General features: G+C 42.4%; 1 protein-coding gene across 1 annotated transcript in view; it reads right to left on the reverse strand.

The window, feature by feature from the left end:
• CCT4 (chaperonin containing TCP1 subunit 4) overlaps positions 1–17,064 on the reverse strand; it is a 284,229-nt gene extending 267,165 nt beyond the window's left edge. Inside the window, exons 1-4 of the mRNA XM_069234201.1 lie at positions 16,816–17,064; positions 5,895–5,947; positions 5,616–5,705; positions 3,812–3,920 (exon numbers count right to left, since the gene is read on the reverse strand). Coding sequence (XP_069090302.1) covers positions 3,812–3,920; positions 5,616–5,705; positions 5,895–5,947; positions 16,816–16,936 — 373 coding nt within the window. The 5' untranslated portion in view covers positions 16,937–17,064. The remainder of the gene's footprint in view (positions 1–3,811; positions 3,921–5,615; positions 5,706–5,894; positions 5,948–16,815) is intronic.
• Between the last annotated feature and the right edge of the window lie 530 nt (positions 17,065–17,594).

A 17,594-nucleotide genomic window follows, 5' to 3' on the forward strand; every position in this document is an offset into this window, starting at 1 on the left:
CTGGTCAGACTATATAGTGTGAACACACCATTGACAGAAGAGACAGTTTGCCTGTTAAGAGTAAAGTTTACAGACAATCTGGTCATGTTAGAGATTGCATCAATGCTTAAGTGCAAAAGATGCTTGACCTAGGAGTGATTGAGCACCCTGACAGCCCCTGGGCCAGCCCAGAGGTGCTGGTACCAAAACCTCATTCTCAAAATGGGAAAAAGGAGATGAGGTTGTGTGTAGATTATAGAGGGCTCAACACAGTCACAAAGACGGATGCCCACCCTATACCCAGGGCAGATGAACTAATATAGATACACTGGCATCTGCCACGTACCTTTGACTTGACTGCAGGGTATTGGCAGATCAAATTGTCACAGAATGCAAAACTAAAAAAACTGCATTCTTAACCACTGGAGGACGTTATCAATTTACTGTTATGCCCTCTGTTTTGAAGAATGCACCTGACACTTTCCAGAGGCTGGTGAAAACAGTCCTCCAAGGTTTGGAAGTCTATAGTGCAGCTTATCTTGATGACATAGCTGTCTTTAGCTCCACCTGGGATGACCACCTGGTCCACATGTGGAATGTTCTGGAGGCCCTACAGAAGGCAGGCCTTACCATCAAGGCCTTTAAGTGCCAGAAAGGGCAGGGGAAGGTTGTGTATCTGGGCCACCTAGTAGGTGGAGGCCAGATTCAACCGTTACAGGGTAAGATCCTGACTGTCTGAGATTGGGCTCCCTGCACAACACAAACCCATGTAAGAGCCTTCCTCGGCCTTACTGTTCACTAAAGGAGGTTCATTAAGAATTATGGCTCCATTGTAGCCCCTCTTAATGACCTCACATCCAAAAAGATGCACAAGAAAATTGTATGGATAGCTAGCTGTCAAAAAGCTTTTGAGGACCTAAAACAGGCCATGTGCTTTGCACCAGTGTTAAAAAGCCCTGACTACTCCAAGAAACTCACTGCCCACACTGATGCTTCAGAGGTAGGGATGGGGGCAGTTCTTTCTCAGCTCAGCACTGAGGGCGAGGATCAACCAGTTGCTTTTATCAGCAGAAGGTTGACCCCTAGAGAGAAGCGTTGGTCAGCTATAGAAAGGGAGGCCTTTGCTGTGGTCTGGGCCTTGAAGAAGCTGAGGGCATACCTGTTTGGCACTCACTTCATTGTTCAAACAGACAACAAGCCCCTTCTATGGCTCAAACAGATGAAAGGAGAAAACCCAAATTGTTGAGGTGGTCCACATCCCTACAGGGGATGGACTACACAGTGAAACAGACCTGGGAGCTACTACTCCAATGTAGATGGACTCTCCAGATATTTCCACTTAGACATTGAAAACTCATCTAGGCAAGGTTAGCCTTCTTGTCCCTCGTTTGGGTTTGGGGGGAGTGTGGGGAGGGGGGTTATGTAGGAAAGTGCCCGCTTTCTTGGCATGGTTACCCCAATTTTCTGCCTGTTGTCAGTATGTTTGACTGCGTTTACTGGGTTCCTGCTAACCAGGACCCCAGTAACTTTGCTCTCTCCTCCAAAGTGTACCTTTTTCTCCCCACCATTGGCATACTGGTCCCCCAATAGAAGTCCCTAAGTATATGGTACCAGCAAGTCCCTGGAGGACTCAACCCAGGAGTCACAGGGGACCCTCACCGTCGCAGAGAGTCCACAGGAGAAGAGGCAGCACCCACAGGACGAGGACACAGAAGGTGCGAGGAGCCCACGAAGCACTACAAAAGAAGATCCCACGCCGCAGTAGAACCACACGGGAGGCTGGGATTTGCAGGAAGGGGTTACTGGGGACTGGAGCTGCACGTCGCTTGAAGATCCCTTGAAGCAGACGCAAACAAGCCTTGGCAGCTGCTAGAGACGTGGTGCACGGGGGTGCTGTCTTGCGTGGGATAGCAAAGGCTTACCTTCACCAAAGTTGGACAGCTGGCAGAGAGGACCAAGAGGACTACTCTGGACCACCACCCATAATGCCGGATCCATGCAGCTCAGAAAGAGGGGATCCACGCAGCCGGTTTTCGCTTGTTGCAGGTGCCTGCAGTTGCATGGGAGTGACTCCTTCACTCCAATGGAGATTCCTCCTTCTTGTGCAGGCTGAAGAGTTGCAGTCTTCTGAGGATGCACGGAGAGGGAACTGTTGCAAAGCTGGCAGGAACTCTGGATACAATGTTGCAGACAAGCCTTCCTAGTGGATCTGCAGCTTGTCGGTTTCTGAAGGGTCCAGTCAAGGTTCTGGGGGCCAGAAGTCGAAGCAGAGGTTGCAGAGGAGTCCTGCTGGAACCCTGCTAGCCGAATCTGAGGACCGACCCCAGAGGAAAACCCTAAATAGCCCTGAAAGGGGGACTGGTCACCTAACCAGGTCAGCACCTATCAGGAGGGGGTTCTGACGTCACCTGCCTGGCTTGGCCACTCAGATGCTCCCAGAGTTCCCTGCCCACCTTAGAAACAAGATGGTAGAACCCAGGGACCCTCTGGAGGAGCTCGGAGCACCAACCATCGGGTGGTGATGGACAGGGGAATGGCCACTCCCATTTCCACTGCCCAGTTTCGCGCCAAAGCAGGGACTGGGGGGTCCCTGAACCGGTGTGGACTGCTTTATGCACAGAGGGAACGAATTGTGCCCTTCAAAGCAAAACCAGTTGTTTGGGGAGGCTACCCCTCCCAAGCCAGTCACACCTATTTCCGAAGGATGAGGGTGTTACCTCTCTCCCCCAAAGGGAATACTATGTTCTGCCTTCCTGGGCTTGAGCAGATCAAGCAGTAGGAGGGCAGAAACCTGCCTGAGGGGGTGGCAGCAACTGGGGCTGCCCGGAAAACCCTGGAAGACTGGTGGTAGCAATGCTGGGGGTCCTCTAAGGAGCCCCCTGAGTGCATGGAATCATAAAAGCAAGACTTGCAAAGTTATTGGAGTATGATTCTGACATGTTTGGTACCAAACATGCCTAGGTTCGGAGTTTCCATTACGTAGCTGGACATAGGTCACTACCTATGTTCAATACACGCATAAAATGGCCTTCCTGCGCTCATGAAGTGAAGTAAAATGGAGCTGGAGTTCGTGGGGGCACCTCACACACAGGTACCTGCACCCTGCCCTCTGGGCTCAGAGGGGCTACCAGAAAGGTGACTTGCAGTGACCTGTAGCGAAACCGGTTGTGTGCACACGGTTCACGCGTACTGCAATGGCAGGCCTGCAGAACCTTTTGCATGGGCTCCCTATGGGTGTCAGAATAACTGCTAAAGAACATAGGGATCACCTGGAACCCCAATGCCCTGGGTACCTAGGTACCATATACTAGGGACTTACAATGGGGGATCAGTATGCCAATTGTGGGGAGAAAAAGGTGCAATTTGGAGGACAGCGCAAAGTTACTGAGGTCCTGGTTAGCAGGAACCCAGTAAACACAGTCAAACATACTGACAACAGGCAGAAAATGGGGGTAACCATACCAAGAAAGAGGGCACTTTCCTACATACGTGAGTAAGTTCAATATTGATATCCGATAGATGAGAAGGTAACTCTCGTATTGTGCACTCCCAACAATGGAGAGCAGAAGACAATCACCAGTCACTTTATTTTCAAACAAGGTAAGCAGCTTCTGACCACATTGCACATAAAAAGCACTGTGCCAAAGATAACTGTCGGCATTAGGAACTTCAGGAAGGAGACTGGACTATACAGTTAGAGCCTAGTTTTTTGCAGCAATCTGTATTGGAAATTCACTATAGACAGGTTAATTAAATAATTCTAATTTAATATGTATGCAGTATTGCCAAAATAAAAAGAACTCCTTAAATGAGCACAACCTTTAAATCTTACCTTTTTGAAGAAGTTTTGAGCAGGCATCCAAGAGGGCACCAGCAATAATAACAACAGATGTTGTTCCGTCACCAGCTTCAATGTCTTGAGCTTTGGACAATTCTACCAACTTGAAAAAAGGGAAAGGAAAGAAGGGTTTATTTTTGTTAAGAGGCATAGAACAACAGGGGCAAAAAACACACAGGGGAATTATACATTGTGTTATAGTTTTGCGTCTGGCATTGCATGTTTTTTCTTTGGTATGAGAATCAGTTCTTTAAGAGAACTACCAACTTTAATAACTTGGTATAAACTGTTCATGAGCTTTAAAAGCAGTGGCCTGATGCACCCACATTTGCTCTATAATTAGAAGAGCTCTATAGAATACATGCTAACTCCAGAATAGCGCAATCATCACTTTGCTGTTAGAAACCACGTGCATAACTACTAATACTGTTTATCTCAGTCAGTTCTTTGTCTTAGCTGCTTAATCCACGTTATTTTAGCCACATCCCACCACAATCAGAGAATGGTGGTGGTGTTGATGTCACTTGCACTGGATTCAACCATCTCTTTGTCCTTCTCAAAACATCGCCTAGGTTTATCCTCACAATTTGACACTTCACCCCAATTAGTTCACCTATGGAGGATCCAAAAACCCATCTTGACTGTAGGTTTATGGTCTCTCACCCTCACTTAATCTTGCTAAACTAACTATCTCTTTGCTTCCTCAAATTGTCACTCTGGCCTTATGACTGACATTTGTTGCCCATGTCCACCCCTGCACATCTTTAGTCCTTCATCTTATTCAATAAGTGACCCTTGACCCTTCTCTGGTTTAGTCTTCAACTACTCAAATAACGCCAGCTGATCATATTCTTCCAAATATGCTGTTCCAATTTGTCTCCTCTATTAAATTCATATGTACCCATCTTATCAACACAATTACATGTTATTTACGACCATCTTTTACAACTCACAGCTGATTGGATTCTAAGTTAAAAGATGGCAATTTCTAACACTTTCATAACTAGATCCCGATTAAGTCAATAACACTACTCGCTTGTTCTTTCTAGGGCTACCTTCTCCAATTCCTACAACAAATCTTCGCCATGCATAAAAGGAGCGAGTGTGTTTCCATACTAACCTTATACTTTGTAAGAATGAACCAAAAGATATCAAATAAAAGTATTTTCATACACTCCATCTTCTGTCAGCCCATTTTATTCTACCCTTTATTCCACCCATTCTCACTCCTTGAGTTGCTAGATTTGTATTCTCCCACAACAGCAGATGATGCGTTATGTTGAAAAGGTGCACACAATTTTGCTGCCTACTTCTGATTAAATCTACTTACAGTTTGCTTTCTGTTACATAGACCATTTCTTAAAACGTTTCCATACAAAATGGGATATTTTTCCATTCTGAATTCTACTGTCAGGCTGCTAAGCAATTCTCTCCTGTCAAACGATTGTCCCATTTCGTTACTTTCATATCTGTCTAAAAATTCTAGAATGTGTGGCTAATCTTTAGCATTCAACCTTCTCCTTCCAGCGAAGTCTAGGTTCTGACCCTGTCACTCCAAAGGCTGATAAATACAAGAGTTTCTCTAAATACGTACCACACTTGTCATACCATCTTTCCTTTTTCCAAGTTTGCGGATGGTTCCACTGCATTTGATGCCCACTTTATTTTAAATCTCTGGTACGGGTGTCTTGGCTACTATCCATTTCATAGCAGATGACATTCATTTTTCTGTAAGTTCTCTCCAGCCATTTGTATAACTTTTGAATACATTTGGTAAAAACGCTGAAGGACTACTTACCATTTTGGCTGCTGGATGCAAGACCTGCATCTGTTTCAGAATAGTAGCTCCATCATTTGTGATAGTCACATCTCCTTTCCCATCTTGAATCTTTAAAAAAAAAAAAAAAAAAAAAAAAAAAAAAAAAAAAAAAAACACAAGAACTTAGGGTGGAAAACAATTTGATACACACCCCTAATTCTAGCAACATAGATGAAGTTCAAAGCGCTTTCTGCATTCAAACGTCATCATTTGACAAATATAAAGGAAAAAGATAAAAATGGAGTATGTTCATCTTACCATTTTGTCCATGCCCTTTGGTCCAAGGCTAGTTCTTATAGCATCAGCAACAGCTGAAAAAAGAGCCAAAGTTATTTTAAGGTTCAGGTAAGGCATCTACATCCAATTTCAAAATAGCAAATGTCAGGGAATTTGAGAAGTGACGCAGTATGCAATGTCCTTGTTTCTGAAACAGCTAATTATATTGCATAATGGATATCTAAACAACTAGTACATATTCCTGCTTTGACAGTAACAGTAGGAGAAGAGTAAACAAGTGAATCACACTTCTTGCCACTTCCCTCGTGTGGTAAGCAGATGGACTTCCCTCACCCTTCAAGCACTGAAACTCTCCCAAACCCAGAAAAGTCTCAGGGAGACTTGTTGGACAGGTACCACCTTCAGAATTAGCCTAGTACGGCACATATTACTGCTAGCTCTATATTCCCACAAGAAATCGCCTACATTTATATACACAACCCCTAGCAGTCTCAATGGTGTGTTCGAATGGAATTTACCACCTACAGTGTACAATAACCATGTGCAACAGGCAACACTGCTTCGGCTATTTAGCAATGAAGAAAAACCGGTTTTATCAAAATTAGCTTGTGTGTAAGGAAAATACTGGTTTTCTTGTTTTTGCTGAAGCCTATACATTTTGATGATCCATTAAAATGTTTGTGTTCCGATAAAAGTGTTATATTTGTTAGCCTTAGCTTTAGTCAAACTAAGCAACTAGTTGCTTAGGATATCATTCGTTTGATTTCTCATTAAATGGTCTTCAACAGCAAATTCCAGTATATAATTACCAAAACATATGTATTTTGCAATAGACAAGGACTATTTTCCCTGGGTATAACTGGAGCTAAGCTCTATCACACGATGATCAACCCTATGGACAAACGCAGAAACAGAATTACACAAAACTGACTGCTGGATGGTGGGACAGGCTTGAAAAAGCATTGCCACCATTTTAGGATAATTCCTTGGACATCTTTTATTTGATCCAGATCCTCATGTACAGATTTTTGTATTTTATACAACAATAACGTTGACTGTTTTAGGAGGCAGAAGAAAGCAAAAGATCTTCTAGAAGTTGTAGGCTTGACACCTAAAGACACTTTGGTTGAGAGAATATGGTCAATGCACCCAAACAAGAAGCACTGATTCTCTGGAGGTGTGGAATCTTGAGCCTTATTACTTTACAGAGGAAACCACACTTTCCCCATTACAGATCATAGCTGTTTCTCACTTTAGAGGACACTGCAGTTTATGCTGCTATGTCAAAAGAGTAAAGTGAAACATTGCCTTTGGTGTTATAAATCCTGTTAACAGGGGTAGTACTGTACAAAGGAAATAAGTAAATTCATTATAATTACATTAAACAATTACAGTTAATGGTATAAAGCCGAAATTGGTTGTATTAGCTGCTATCAGAAGTATACCAGATGCAAAAGACAAAGACGTTCTCAAGTTGTTGTTAGGAATGAGTGAATATTTTACAAGATTTATCTGTGGCTATGCAATGGTTGTTAAACCACGGAGTTCTTTTAAGCTCTGTGAAAAAACTGCTTGCCTGTTTCGGTTATTGTTGTACCTTAATGAAAGTGAAGTTCACCTAGTGACCTAAACCCAGGCAGTTTAAGGTCAATCGGTTCGAGGAATATTCTGTAAGAAAGCCCTTAAAAGATTTTCCTGCATGAGAAACTTTGTGGCTGGCACTATTTCTTAAAAAACACCAACTAAATTGTTACTGGTCACCACGATCATGGAGCACAAGGGGAACCTTGCAAAGGTGTAATCACAAAGTGAAAAAGATGCCCTAAAAAAAGTAGAACTCTATGACCAACAGCTGCCTAGAGGACTCGATCCTTCTGGGGGAACTCAATTACCATGTTGGTTGCAACACAATGTGAGCGGAAGGAGCTGCATGAAAATATGTTTTGTCAACAAGAGATATACGACTCTCAATTAGCTAATCAGATAAAGAAATATTAATTCCATGTAAATGTTAACCACTACCATGGTGAGGCATCTGTTGAAGATAAGCAATTTGCGACATAATCGCTGAACACATTATCAATCATAACAGTCTTCTTTCTATACGTCTTGGGGCATTCTTAAAGGCAAAAAAAAAAAAAAAAAATAAAAAAAAAAAAAAAAAAAAAATCATTTTCCCAAAGATGGCAAATACGTTTGCCCAAAACCTGGCATACAATTAAACTTGCACCTACTCTTCCGTTAGCAATAGAGCACCTTGAGACTAAGTTCTTGATGAGTCTCATTGGTTACCCCACTATAATTTCCTCTCCTTCGGACTTTCACACGGGCTGTCTGGACGTAATACTTCACACAGGTCAATTTCTTTAAATAAATGTAATTAGCTCAAGCAGATGTCGGCCATGTTATGCACTGTAACAGGTAGGTAATCAGGAGAAAAGCTATCTGGATAGATGCACTGGAGGAGTTTGGCATGGTTCTGATTACAAGATATGCGGGAACAAAAGCAAACAATGAACTTGGAATTACATTGATTTTATACCCGTGTCATGCTGGATACAAGCAAGCTGGAAGATAGAATGATAACAGTAAAGCATTAGTGCACTGTGACTAGCTAGCCTAATCGAGTGATTGCCAATGTGCAGAACTTAAGTCAATAACTGAAAAATACTTGGTGTGACCCAGAGCAGCCAAAATCGTGGATTACTAAAATAAAAAAGGCCAAACTGTGTGTGGAGGCAAGAGCACTGGGAAGCTTTCAGTCATTTCAAATAACTTATTTTGAGTGTGCCAGCATAAACGCCATTTGAGAATGGTGGTCAAGTGTGCTGTGACAGTGGACGTGAACACTGTTTCTTTAATGCAGATAGCTGGGCTGTTGATAGACTGAAGACCTACATCTGGGGGATCAAGTTTTGATCTAAACACTGATCACGAGCCTTTAGTGTATTTGATTGATGACAAGAGTGTGGTTAAAGTATTTTCAAGACAGGTTCATCTAATTTGGGAACTGCCGGAGTACAAATTTCACCATCAAATATACATCGTTTATACAAATAAAACTACTGTGATGCATATACCCCTTACCTTCCTGTACAGGAACTTGGACACCCCCACCCCCAAAAAAACAAGTACTTTATTCTGAATATTTATGTAGCATAAAACTATTTTTAATGAATCTTTACCTCCCCAGATCTAACCAGCACATCTCATACTAACACACTATCTCCCGAAAGGTAAAAGAAAATTGTTTTGGGTTGATTGGGTTCTGAAAGCTCAAGCGTGTATAATCAGATGCACAATAATGTGAGAGGTGCAGAAACTAGTTAAGTATTTGCAAAAGCTATTTTGGATCTTGATGACCATTTTGCACTTATAGTTTACATAGCATCAACAATGCCTCTTGTTTTTTTTTTTTTTTTATTAAAGATGGTGGTGAGACAATTAAGGCCTATATTTTAGCACTCAAAACAGTTTGCCAATGAATTGCAAATATGGGTCATTGCACAAGGAAATCATTTGTAATCAGGCAGTTATGAACACAAGAAACCAAGAGAAACTATGGGTTCGTTGTGACTCTCCTCTTACAGACATTATAGCCATTGTAGAAAGGGCTAACCTATCTAAAAAGTGTGCCAAAGCTACTGTACACAGGATCATTTCAAGGACATTAGGTAAGATTTCAGAGGGCAAGAGGGTCGAAATAGTATGAAATAAAAGGGATATCAACACAAGCGAAAGACTTCAATCATTTTGTTATTGATGTAGGAGCATGGTGGCATAGTAAGAACGATGGATTAAACCCAGATCTTTGTGACTGGGATGAATGTTCGCATTGTTAAGCATTCCATCCATCATCTGTTCTTTTTTCTTTTGTTGCCCTACATGGGAAAAGTATGTCCAGTCTTGGGTACTGTGCTTACCGCACCACAGGATTCAAGCTATCCTGGCCGATGAAGGGTGATACCCTGAAACCGGTCCCAGGGTGCTTGTTTCTAGTCCAGGGAGTACCTGGCCTGGCAGTTCAGGCTGGGCCGTTCCCATAGACAACAGGGTCAAGACTGGTTTGCATATGGTTGGGTCCAAACTGCAGTGGCATGGTGAGCAACAGAATTGATGGATTAAACCCAAATCCGTGACTGGGGTGAATGTTTGATTGGTTACGCTTTCCGTCCATCATTTGTGTTTGTTTAGTGTTCAATACTATCAGCACAGTGTGTAACAACCATATGATGGATGACTTTGGGGGGTGATTTCTTTACAAGTAGCAGCTGACTTTAGGGTCACCATACAAGACCAAAGCACAGATGATTGAAAAGAAAAATGCGGGCATAATATAGGACCAAATTTGAAGCCAACTGATATTCATCTAGAGTAATACTGGTGACTCTACTCAAATGTTGGGATTTAAATCATTAGCTTTTAAATATGAAAAATAGAAATACCATTTGCAAGTTTTATGTGGCAGAAGACAATCCTTCAGTGGTCGGTTGGAAAGACCAGAATGCATTACATGTTATTTCTTGATCTGAACAGTGCTGAACATGTCCTTGTAACCTGCAATACTGAAGATACCAAATTGGAGGTTAAAAAAAAAAAAGTTTCAAAGGTTTTTGAAAGCAAGATCTGGAAGCTTGAGAGGTTTTCACACAAAATTAAGCTGACATACAATGCTCTGCTAAAAACCCATAAGTAATATTTCATTCATTGTCAGGGCAGCAGGTTAAAGCGGAGTTTAAAAGGTTACTGTGGTGTCATCTGAATGGATTACTGTTGGTCATGGCCTGTTAGGGCCCTGGAATATTACCAAATATGGCTAAACCCAGAAAGATGGCCTTGAATAACATTTGTCACCCATTCAGGTATTTCTAAGTTCATTGTAAACCTTTTGGGTTGGCCTCAACGGCTGCTGTGTTCCAGAGGCTTATGACGAAAATATTTGGCAATATGCTGGTTATGGTGTGTTTTCAGGATATTCTGGCAATTCAGTGAAGTAAGGTACATGAAAGGCATTCGAATAAGGTTACGAAGGTTTTGGGGGACATATAGCTTAACCGCAGAAATTAAAAAATGTTAATCTTGCAGAATGTGGCGTCACATGTGTGACGCATCTATGTCCCAAAGTTAGTGATCAAAGTAATGAGATCCAATGAAATATTAATGGAAGCACTCAAAACTTTTCTGCTCCCCAATCCAAGGATGATTTAGGGTAATTCTTGGACATGGCAGACTTCAATTCTAAATTTCTTTAAAACAACATTTCGGAAAGCACACACAACATGAGACTCCTGCTCAAAAACTAAATGAAGTTTGAATGGTCGGATGAGTTCCAAGTAGGCTTTGATGAGATTAAGGATGTGTTAAATCAAGCAACAAATTTCCAAGGTTATAACCCTGAACCTGTACCGTTTCCACAACAGATGGAAGTTGTAAGGAACTGGGCACTGTTTTAACCCAGATATATAATGTGGGTAAGGAAGTAATTGCTTATGCCTCCAGTTTATCATATCCTAAACAGGAGAAATATATTGTGACCGAATGGAAGATGCTGGCCTGTGTATGAGCCCTTGAACATTTAAAAAAAAAAAAAAAAAAAATGTATTCTTTTTATTGGTATTTTCAGCAATAACAATCAGAATCACTGTAAAGATACACGAGTGAGCAAGGCACAGGATCAATAACGGATATACAGGATGTTCACAAGAATCACCAGTGTGACACTCTTCTATGGATTGTAGGCCTATGCCATCTGTAGCAGGATCCCAAAAGTAGTGCTGCAAACACCCCCACTCCCTCAACATTTCCTCCCTAAGGCTTCACAGAAATACAAACAAGTAACGCAAGGGGACCATCGGTGTAAATTACTAAACTGTATGGGGCAGGACCCAGGTAGTGAGTGTGGTTAACTCCCCATCCACCCCCCAACCCCCCCAAGCTGGCAGAACATCTAGCAATGTATCATCACATCTAGTATAGTACATATAAGCCTCTTCAGCTCCAGCCCATTCAATCACATCATGTCACCAGCAGGGGTCGGGCACTCAGCCAATGAACTGCGATACGTCGCTTGGCAACTATAAGGTCAAGCAGTGTTTACTTACTGCTAGTTTTTTTTTTAGGTCAAACACGCTAGCGCTTTCCTACCTGTTGTTACTCATCTGTGTGCTTTTAACCACACCCATCACTTTCACTCACTCATGGACTTGCCTTTCAAAAATCCCTTGAGGACATTGGTAAATGCTTTGCATTTGGTCCCACCTTGGGGTGGTTTTGTTACCACCTTGCAGACTGACCCGGTTACATGGATTATTGCACGAGTTGTGGTATGTTTTACTGTGAGTGAGCTACGTTTTTCTTTTATGTCTTTCCTGCGCACTAATGCCGGCCATGGCGCTTTGAATCTGATTGCACTACCGTCCTCACCCCTCAGTTTCCTGTTCATGTCTGCCCGTCCACACCAGCCCCTTGTTTTTTTTAAAGTTGTAATGCCTTCACTCTGTAACACCAACCTAAAGCAAAGTCCCCATTTACTTATTGTCAAAGATACGACAATCTAGCGCTCAAGTCATGTCCAGTCTCCCGGTCGAATACCTGCAGCGTCCACCTCCATCTGACCACCATCGTTAGAAGTCACACCGGCAGCAGAATAAGCGGCACCCGCCGCCATCTTTCTGTGCTATAATGCAAAACGCAAGCGATGAAGATGCACTGCGGCATGGGAGAGTCATATTCAATAATGTCACTACCATTTCCTCCTGACCGGACAGGCATTCCTACTGCTCATGGGCATTAGTGGCGCCCATTTGAGACAGGCAGCGGTGTTAATGCTCAATAACTAATTTAGGTGTGCCACACTAAGGAAAATGTACATGGAAATCTGACAATAGGACTACTCTTATTAGGAGGCCATCTTGTGACTTGACCCACCTGCATGGCATCGCGCTGTTGTCTGGGGTCGGCCAGTTACTGTCACCATTTAACTCAAACATGTTTCCAGGATATGCCTTTGTAAGAACGCCACTTTTCTTGTTACCATTTGTGTGGAAGTGGGGGTACACCGTGTGCGAGTGCGTACGCCATGCCCTAATCAAATTTCGCTGGTGATCCTGCCCTCTTGTGCCAAAAACACCCTCACAGCTGACCAGATCTTTTGTCCTCTCACACACAATCTAGGCATCTGTGCTTCTTAGCTCAACCCTAGTGGGCGGAAAGCCAAAACACACGTCCAATGCTCCGCTGCCGTGATTTACCACATGACCGAAAGGCTCTCTCACAACACAAATTTCTGAGAGGAAATGTGAATATTGGTGGTTAGTGTATAACGTAAAAATTGAAAGTTGGATTTAATTAGTAACTGTGTAGACTTTTGAGCTTTACATAACTAGAATCGAACGCTGGTTTAAGCACTCGAATTCGGGGCAAAATATTTTATTTTTCTGTAATACAGTTTGGAAATCAGACTCGAGCAAACATTTAAAAGGTTTATGCATTCTGTCATTTCATGAAAATGTGATTTCACGAGCAAAGATTTGTTTAGAATTCCCAGAAATTGTGCTGTAAACCAGCAGGTACTCTGAATAAACTCTTATTTGTTAACAGGAAAATCATTGTTTTTTTCTGTGCTTTCAGTTCAACTAATGGATAGTTTGGGACGACAGCACATTTATGACGAAAAAAAGTGTATCCAGAGACAAAAAAAGCATACGTTCTGAATTACTTCAGTCTCCTTGCAGGATATAGATTTTAATTCGCTTTGTGATTATGCTGAAAATGCATTGCCATACACACACTTTCAATGTCAATGAAAGCCCACCAGCCTCTCCCCTACCCCTTCCCATGCTGCACTGCGGCACACAGCATGTACATTTAGGATGGCCTTCTGCATCCTTTAGGATCTGGAGGCAATGGCTTTTCGTACTTGGAGCATACCCGCCACGCCCCTGCATTATTCTTAAAGGGTGTACATTCAGGGTGTCCTTCTGCATCACTTAGGATCTGGCACAAATGGCTTTTTGTACTTGGGGCATACTCTCCACGCCTCTGCATTATTCTTATAAAGTTGTGCCGGCTTTTTTTATTTTTTATTTACCTGGTTAGCGAAGTGGCATATTTAGTAATCATTTGTGGAGTATATTGTATTTTTATTTCTCCATAACACATATGTATCTTTTCGTTTGGTTATGCCCTCTAGGGGCTGACTATATGGTAACATGACCATGTTTCATACAAATGCTATTTATACTGTGGTGTCCTCTGGGGTGGGGGGTGTTCATAGCATCACAGTCTAACGCCAAAAGCTTATTTCTGAGAAAAGTTTTTATTGGATTCAAATGATAACTGTATATGTTTTATTAATCACTCCTTATTGCAATTATGGCCACGATTCAGGACAACTTAACATCCTTATTACATTATGACTGTTTAAACACTTGATATGTTTGGGAGACCCTTCTAGTTTCTCTCATTACTCCTCCATGGCTATCTTGAGTCTTTTTTGGGGGGGAACTATGTTAGTCAGCCGGCACCTCCGATAGTGGGGTGGTGAAAGTGGTATTCTATTGTAATTAACATGACAGATTTAAGTTAGGATGCTAAAGAGCAACATTTTCATTTTTGGCTGCAAATAGCGAAAGAACATAAATGGAAGTGCTTTAATTATATGCAGCGCCACTGGAATTATGTGTCAGGAAAAGACCAAATTATGAGGCAGGGTTGACCAATTAATGTGACAAGAAAAGTCCAGTTATGAACTTACTATGCCAATAGCTCTAACTCAAGCAAACGCGAGACCCACTGTGTTGCATGCAAATGTGTGTTTTTAGGGTTGTCTGAGAGTAAGTAGTCCCTGTAGAAATGTTTTTATCTGCCTAATAACCATCCAACCCATTACTGTCTTATTATGGATCAGTATTGTCACCCAGAATTGAGTATGACCTGACAGTCACAGGCTACATGTATCACATCTGCATTCGCCGCACCACAATGCAGACAGTGGGAGCTTCTCCCTAGGTACATAGTGTGGAGCCTCCCTGTAGAAAGGTTAAACATTTATGCAAATTTGTGAGTGGAAGAAAATGAATGCCATGCATCACAGACGTCAGTCAGTTAGGACAAAAAGCAAGATTAAGGAATTATACTATAAGGCCAAGAACAGAACAGAACAGAACAGAAACTGGAAAGGATGGTGAAGTGTTGCATTGATTGTAATTATAAACAAGCATTTGCAAAGCAATCGATCTCGCATTTGTGAAAGTTAGAGCTCTTGGATTTGAAAAAAATGCATTTTTTAAACTTTTGTTTTGCCATTCGTAGGTCCTTGTGGTGCTGGAGAACAAGAAAATGGGAAATAGGTTAAGAGGGAGGGGTGACAAGACTAATATGGTGGCAGAAAAAAAAAAGTAATACCATCCTGAGAAAAGCAAACACTGATAGAGAATGCAAGATTGAGTAAAGAATACGAAAGTTAAGCAGGAACAACATAGTTGCAGTAACGCTTTTACATTTCTAATATGCTGCCAGAAAACAACCTGCAACATTTACTGTTCTAATGTTCATGAAGCAGAGAAAGGGTGTAGGACCACGTCCTCAAGGCGGGACAAACAAAGCATTTTCCAACAAAATGGAAAAGCAGGCCCAGGAATGAATGAAAGTGATGGGTGTGGTAAAGCCCACAGAATAGATCACAACATGCCAAAAAGCAGCACCTGTGCGCTGCAGTGCTCAACCTAAAAAGCTAGCACTTCCAGAAAAACTTGATAATTTAATGTCATATAGAATGATCAAAATTGCCTTGGGAGGACGTTGCATTCGATATGACATGACCTATAATTGGGAAAGATAGTTCAAGTAAATATTTTTCTGGTTTTGATTTATTCTCTAAATGAACTAAAAAAAAAAAAAATCGGACACCTCCTAGACTTACTGAACTGTCGTCTGTTAATATTTTTTAATGGAGCTTTATTCACATTATTCAACATCACACTTAGCATACACTTATACAGAAAGTGCAGAGTCAGTCAGCACAAGATGCCTTACGTTCTCCGTTAAGATTGATGTAGGCAAACTCTTTTAAAGATGTACTGTACAAAAAGCCATTCACGTCCATTCTACTAATTTAATTTTCGTGGGTGAAGCACACATTTACTTCTGTTTATCAACCATGTGGTAATGGTACAGCGGAGAGGCAATCACATCATCAAAGGTGCTATATAATTGGCGAATAAGGATTTGTGGAGAGCACTGGCTGCAAGGCAACGGGAGGTGAAGTGTCTTTCATCTGACTGTTCAGAGAAATAAAGCAATTGCTTGGCCCACTGTCTTTGGCATCTTCACTACAGTATCAAAAGGACATGACAGCAGGTCCAGATTGACATGTCTGCAGCAATACTATAGTACTAGGTAAGGAATAACAGTATAAGGGGAGTGTTACAGTTCTCGTGTGCTGATTTGTATCTTGCAGATTCACTCTATGGAACGGGAGAGGGGGTGGCCTCCGTTATCTTGTTTACTACATTGCGATTGCTAGAGTCACTGCAAGACCTATTCGCATTGCCAATGTATGTTTGTGTACCAAGTGTGCTTAGTGGTGTTAGTACGTCTGTCGCCACAACAGAGAAAGTGAAACTACAAGTCCCAGAATCCAATACGTTATTAACTGCTGTCTGAACGGCAAGCACCACAACGAATCACCAAAAAGCAATGCTACTGTGGCATCAAATTATTTTCGGAGTTCTGACTGCACTGCATACCAGTCGTTGGAACTGGTGGATTGCCGGTCGCGCTGACAAAGTCACGCCCCAATAACGGCTGCTTAACGACGCTTCGCGAACCGCATCCAAACACAAAGGGTGCGAGCTCCCAGCGCCTATGGCCTGGTCGGAAGAAATACATAAAGGTCTTGCAGAGAATACTTCAGCCTAGCACTGTGCGCTAACGTTCATACCTTTTCCGGCTGAGATATTGCTGAATCGGATCTGCGCCGGCTTATCCCGGTCCTGGTAGGCGCCCTTGATCCTGGCGCCGGTGCCGGCGGTCAGCACCCGTGGGGTGGGGTGTTCAGGCATGGTGCTGCTTGCTGTACGTGCGGCGGATGGATGCAGATACCGAGGACCCCCTTCTCCAGTCTTCAGCTAAAGGGGAAAGGAAACTTCCAGCGAAACGCCGGTTAGACAGAAGAGGCGGGGCGACTCTGACGCCTCTTGGATGACGTTGGAGACTTCATCTGAGACGCAACCTCTAAGAGCATCAAAAAAGGACTATAGATGGGGGTGGCAATAGAAAACACGACAAATAGTCGGCCACACAGAAATGGTAAACATTCAACGTAAGCATTGAAAGAGACATGTGAAACTATAACTGAAGGCAGGAATATGAAGTGATTTGTGCCCTTTTATAGTCTTCTTGAAGACATCGGCGTCAGTAGAATACATTTCCCTTTTTAATTTTTAATAAGAAATTCTTTAACAAAAGCTCATGAAAAATATTATTTCTTGCGCGGGAGCGATATTCTGGTAGTTTTGCTGTTTCTCCGAAAGTGGGGACATTACCAGACAGTAAATATCGTATGCGTAGTTACTTCAAAGGGCAGCTGCGAGTCCCTATCGTGCGTGTCGCTATAAGGTGGAGCGACATTGAAGAAGGACAAACCCATTACTATAACAAAGGACCGGAGAACGGCATGGGTAAAAGTAAAGAATCTTGGGTTGGTGGTCCGGTTGTATG

This window comes from Pleurodeles waltl, chromosome 5 (assembly GCF_031143425.1).
Source record: "Pleurodeles waltl isolate 20211129_DDA chromosome 5, aPleWal1.hap1.20221129, whole genome shotgun sequence".
NCBI classification, from domain to species: domain Eukaryota; kingdom Metazoa; phylum Chordata; class Amphibia; order Caudata; family Salamandridae; genus Pleurodeles; species Pleurodeles waltl.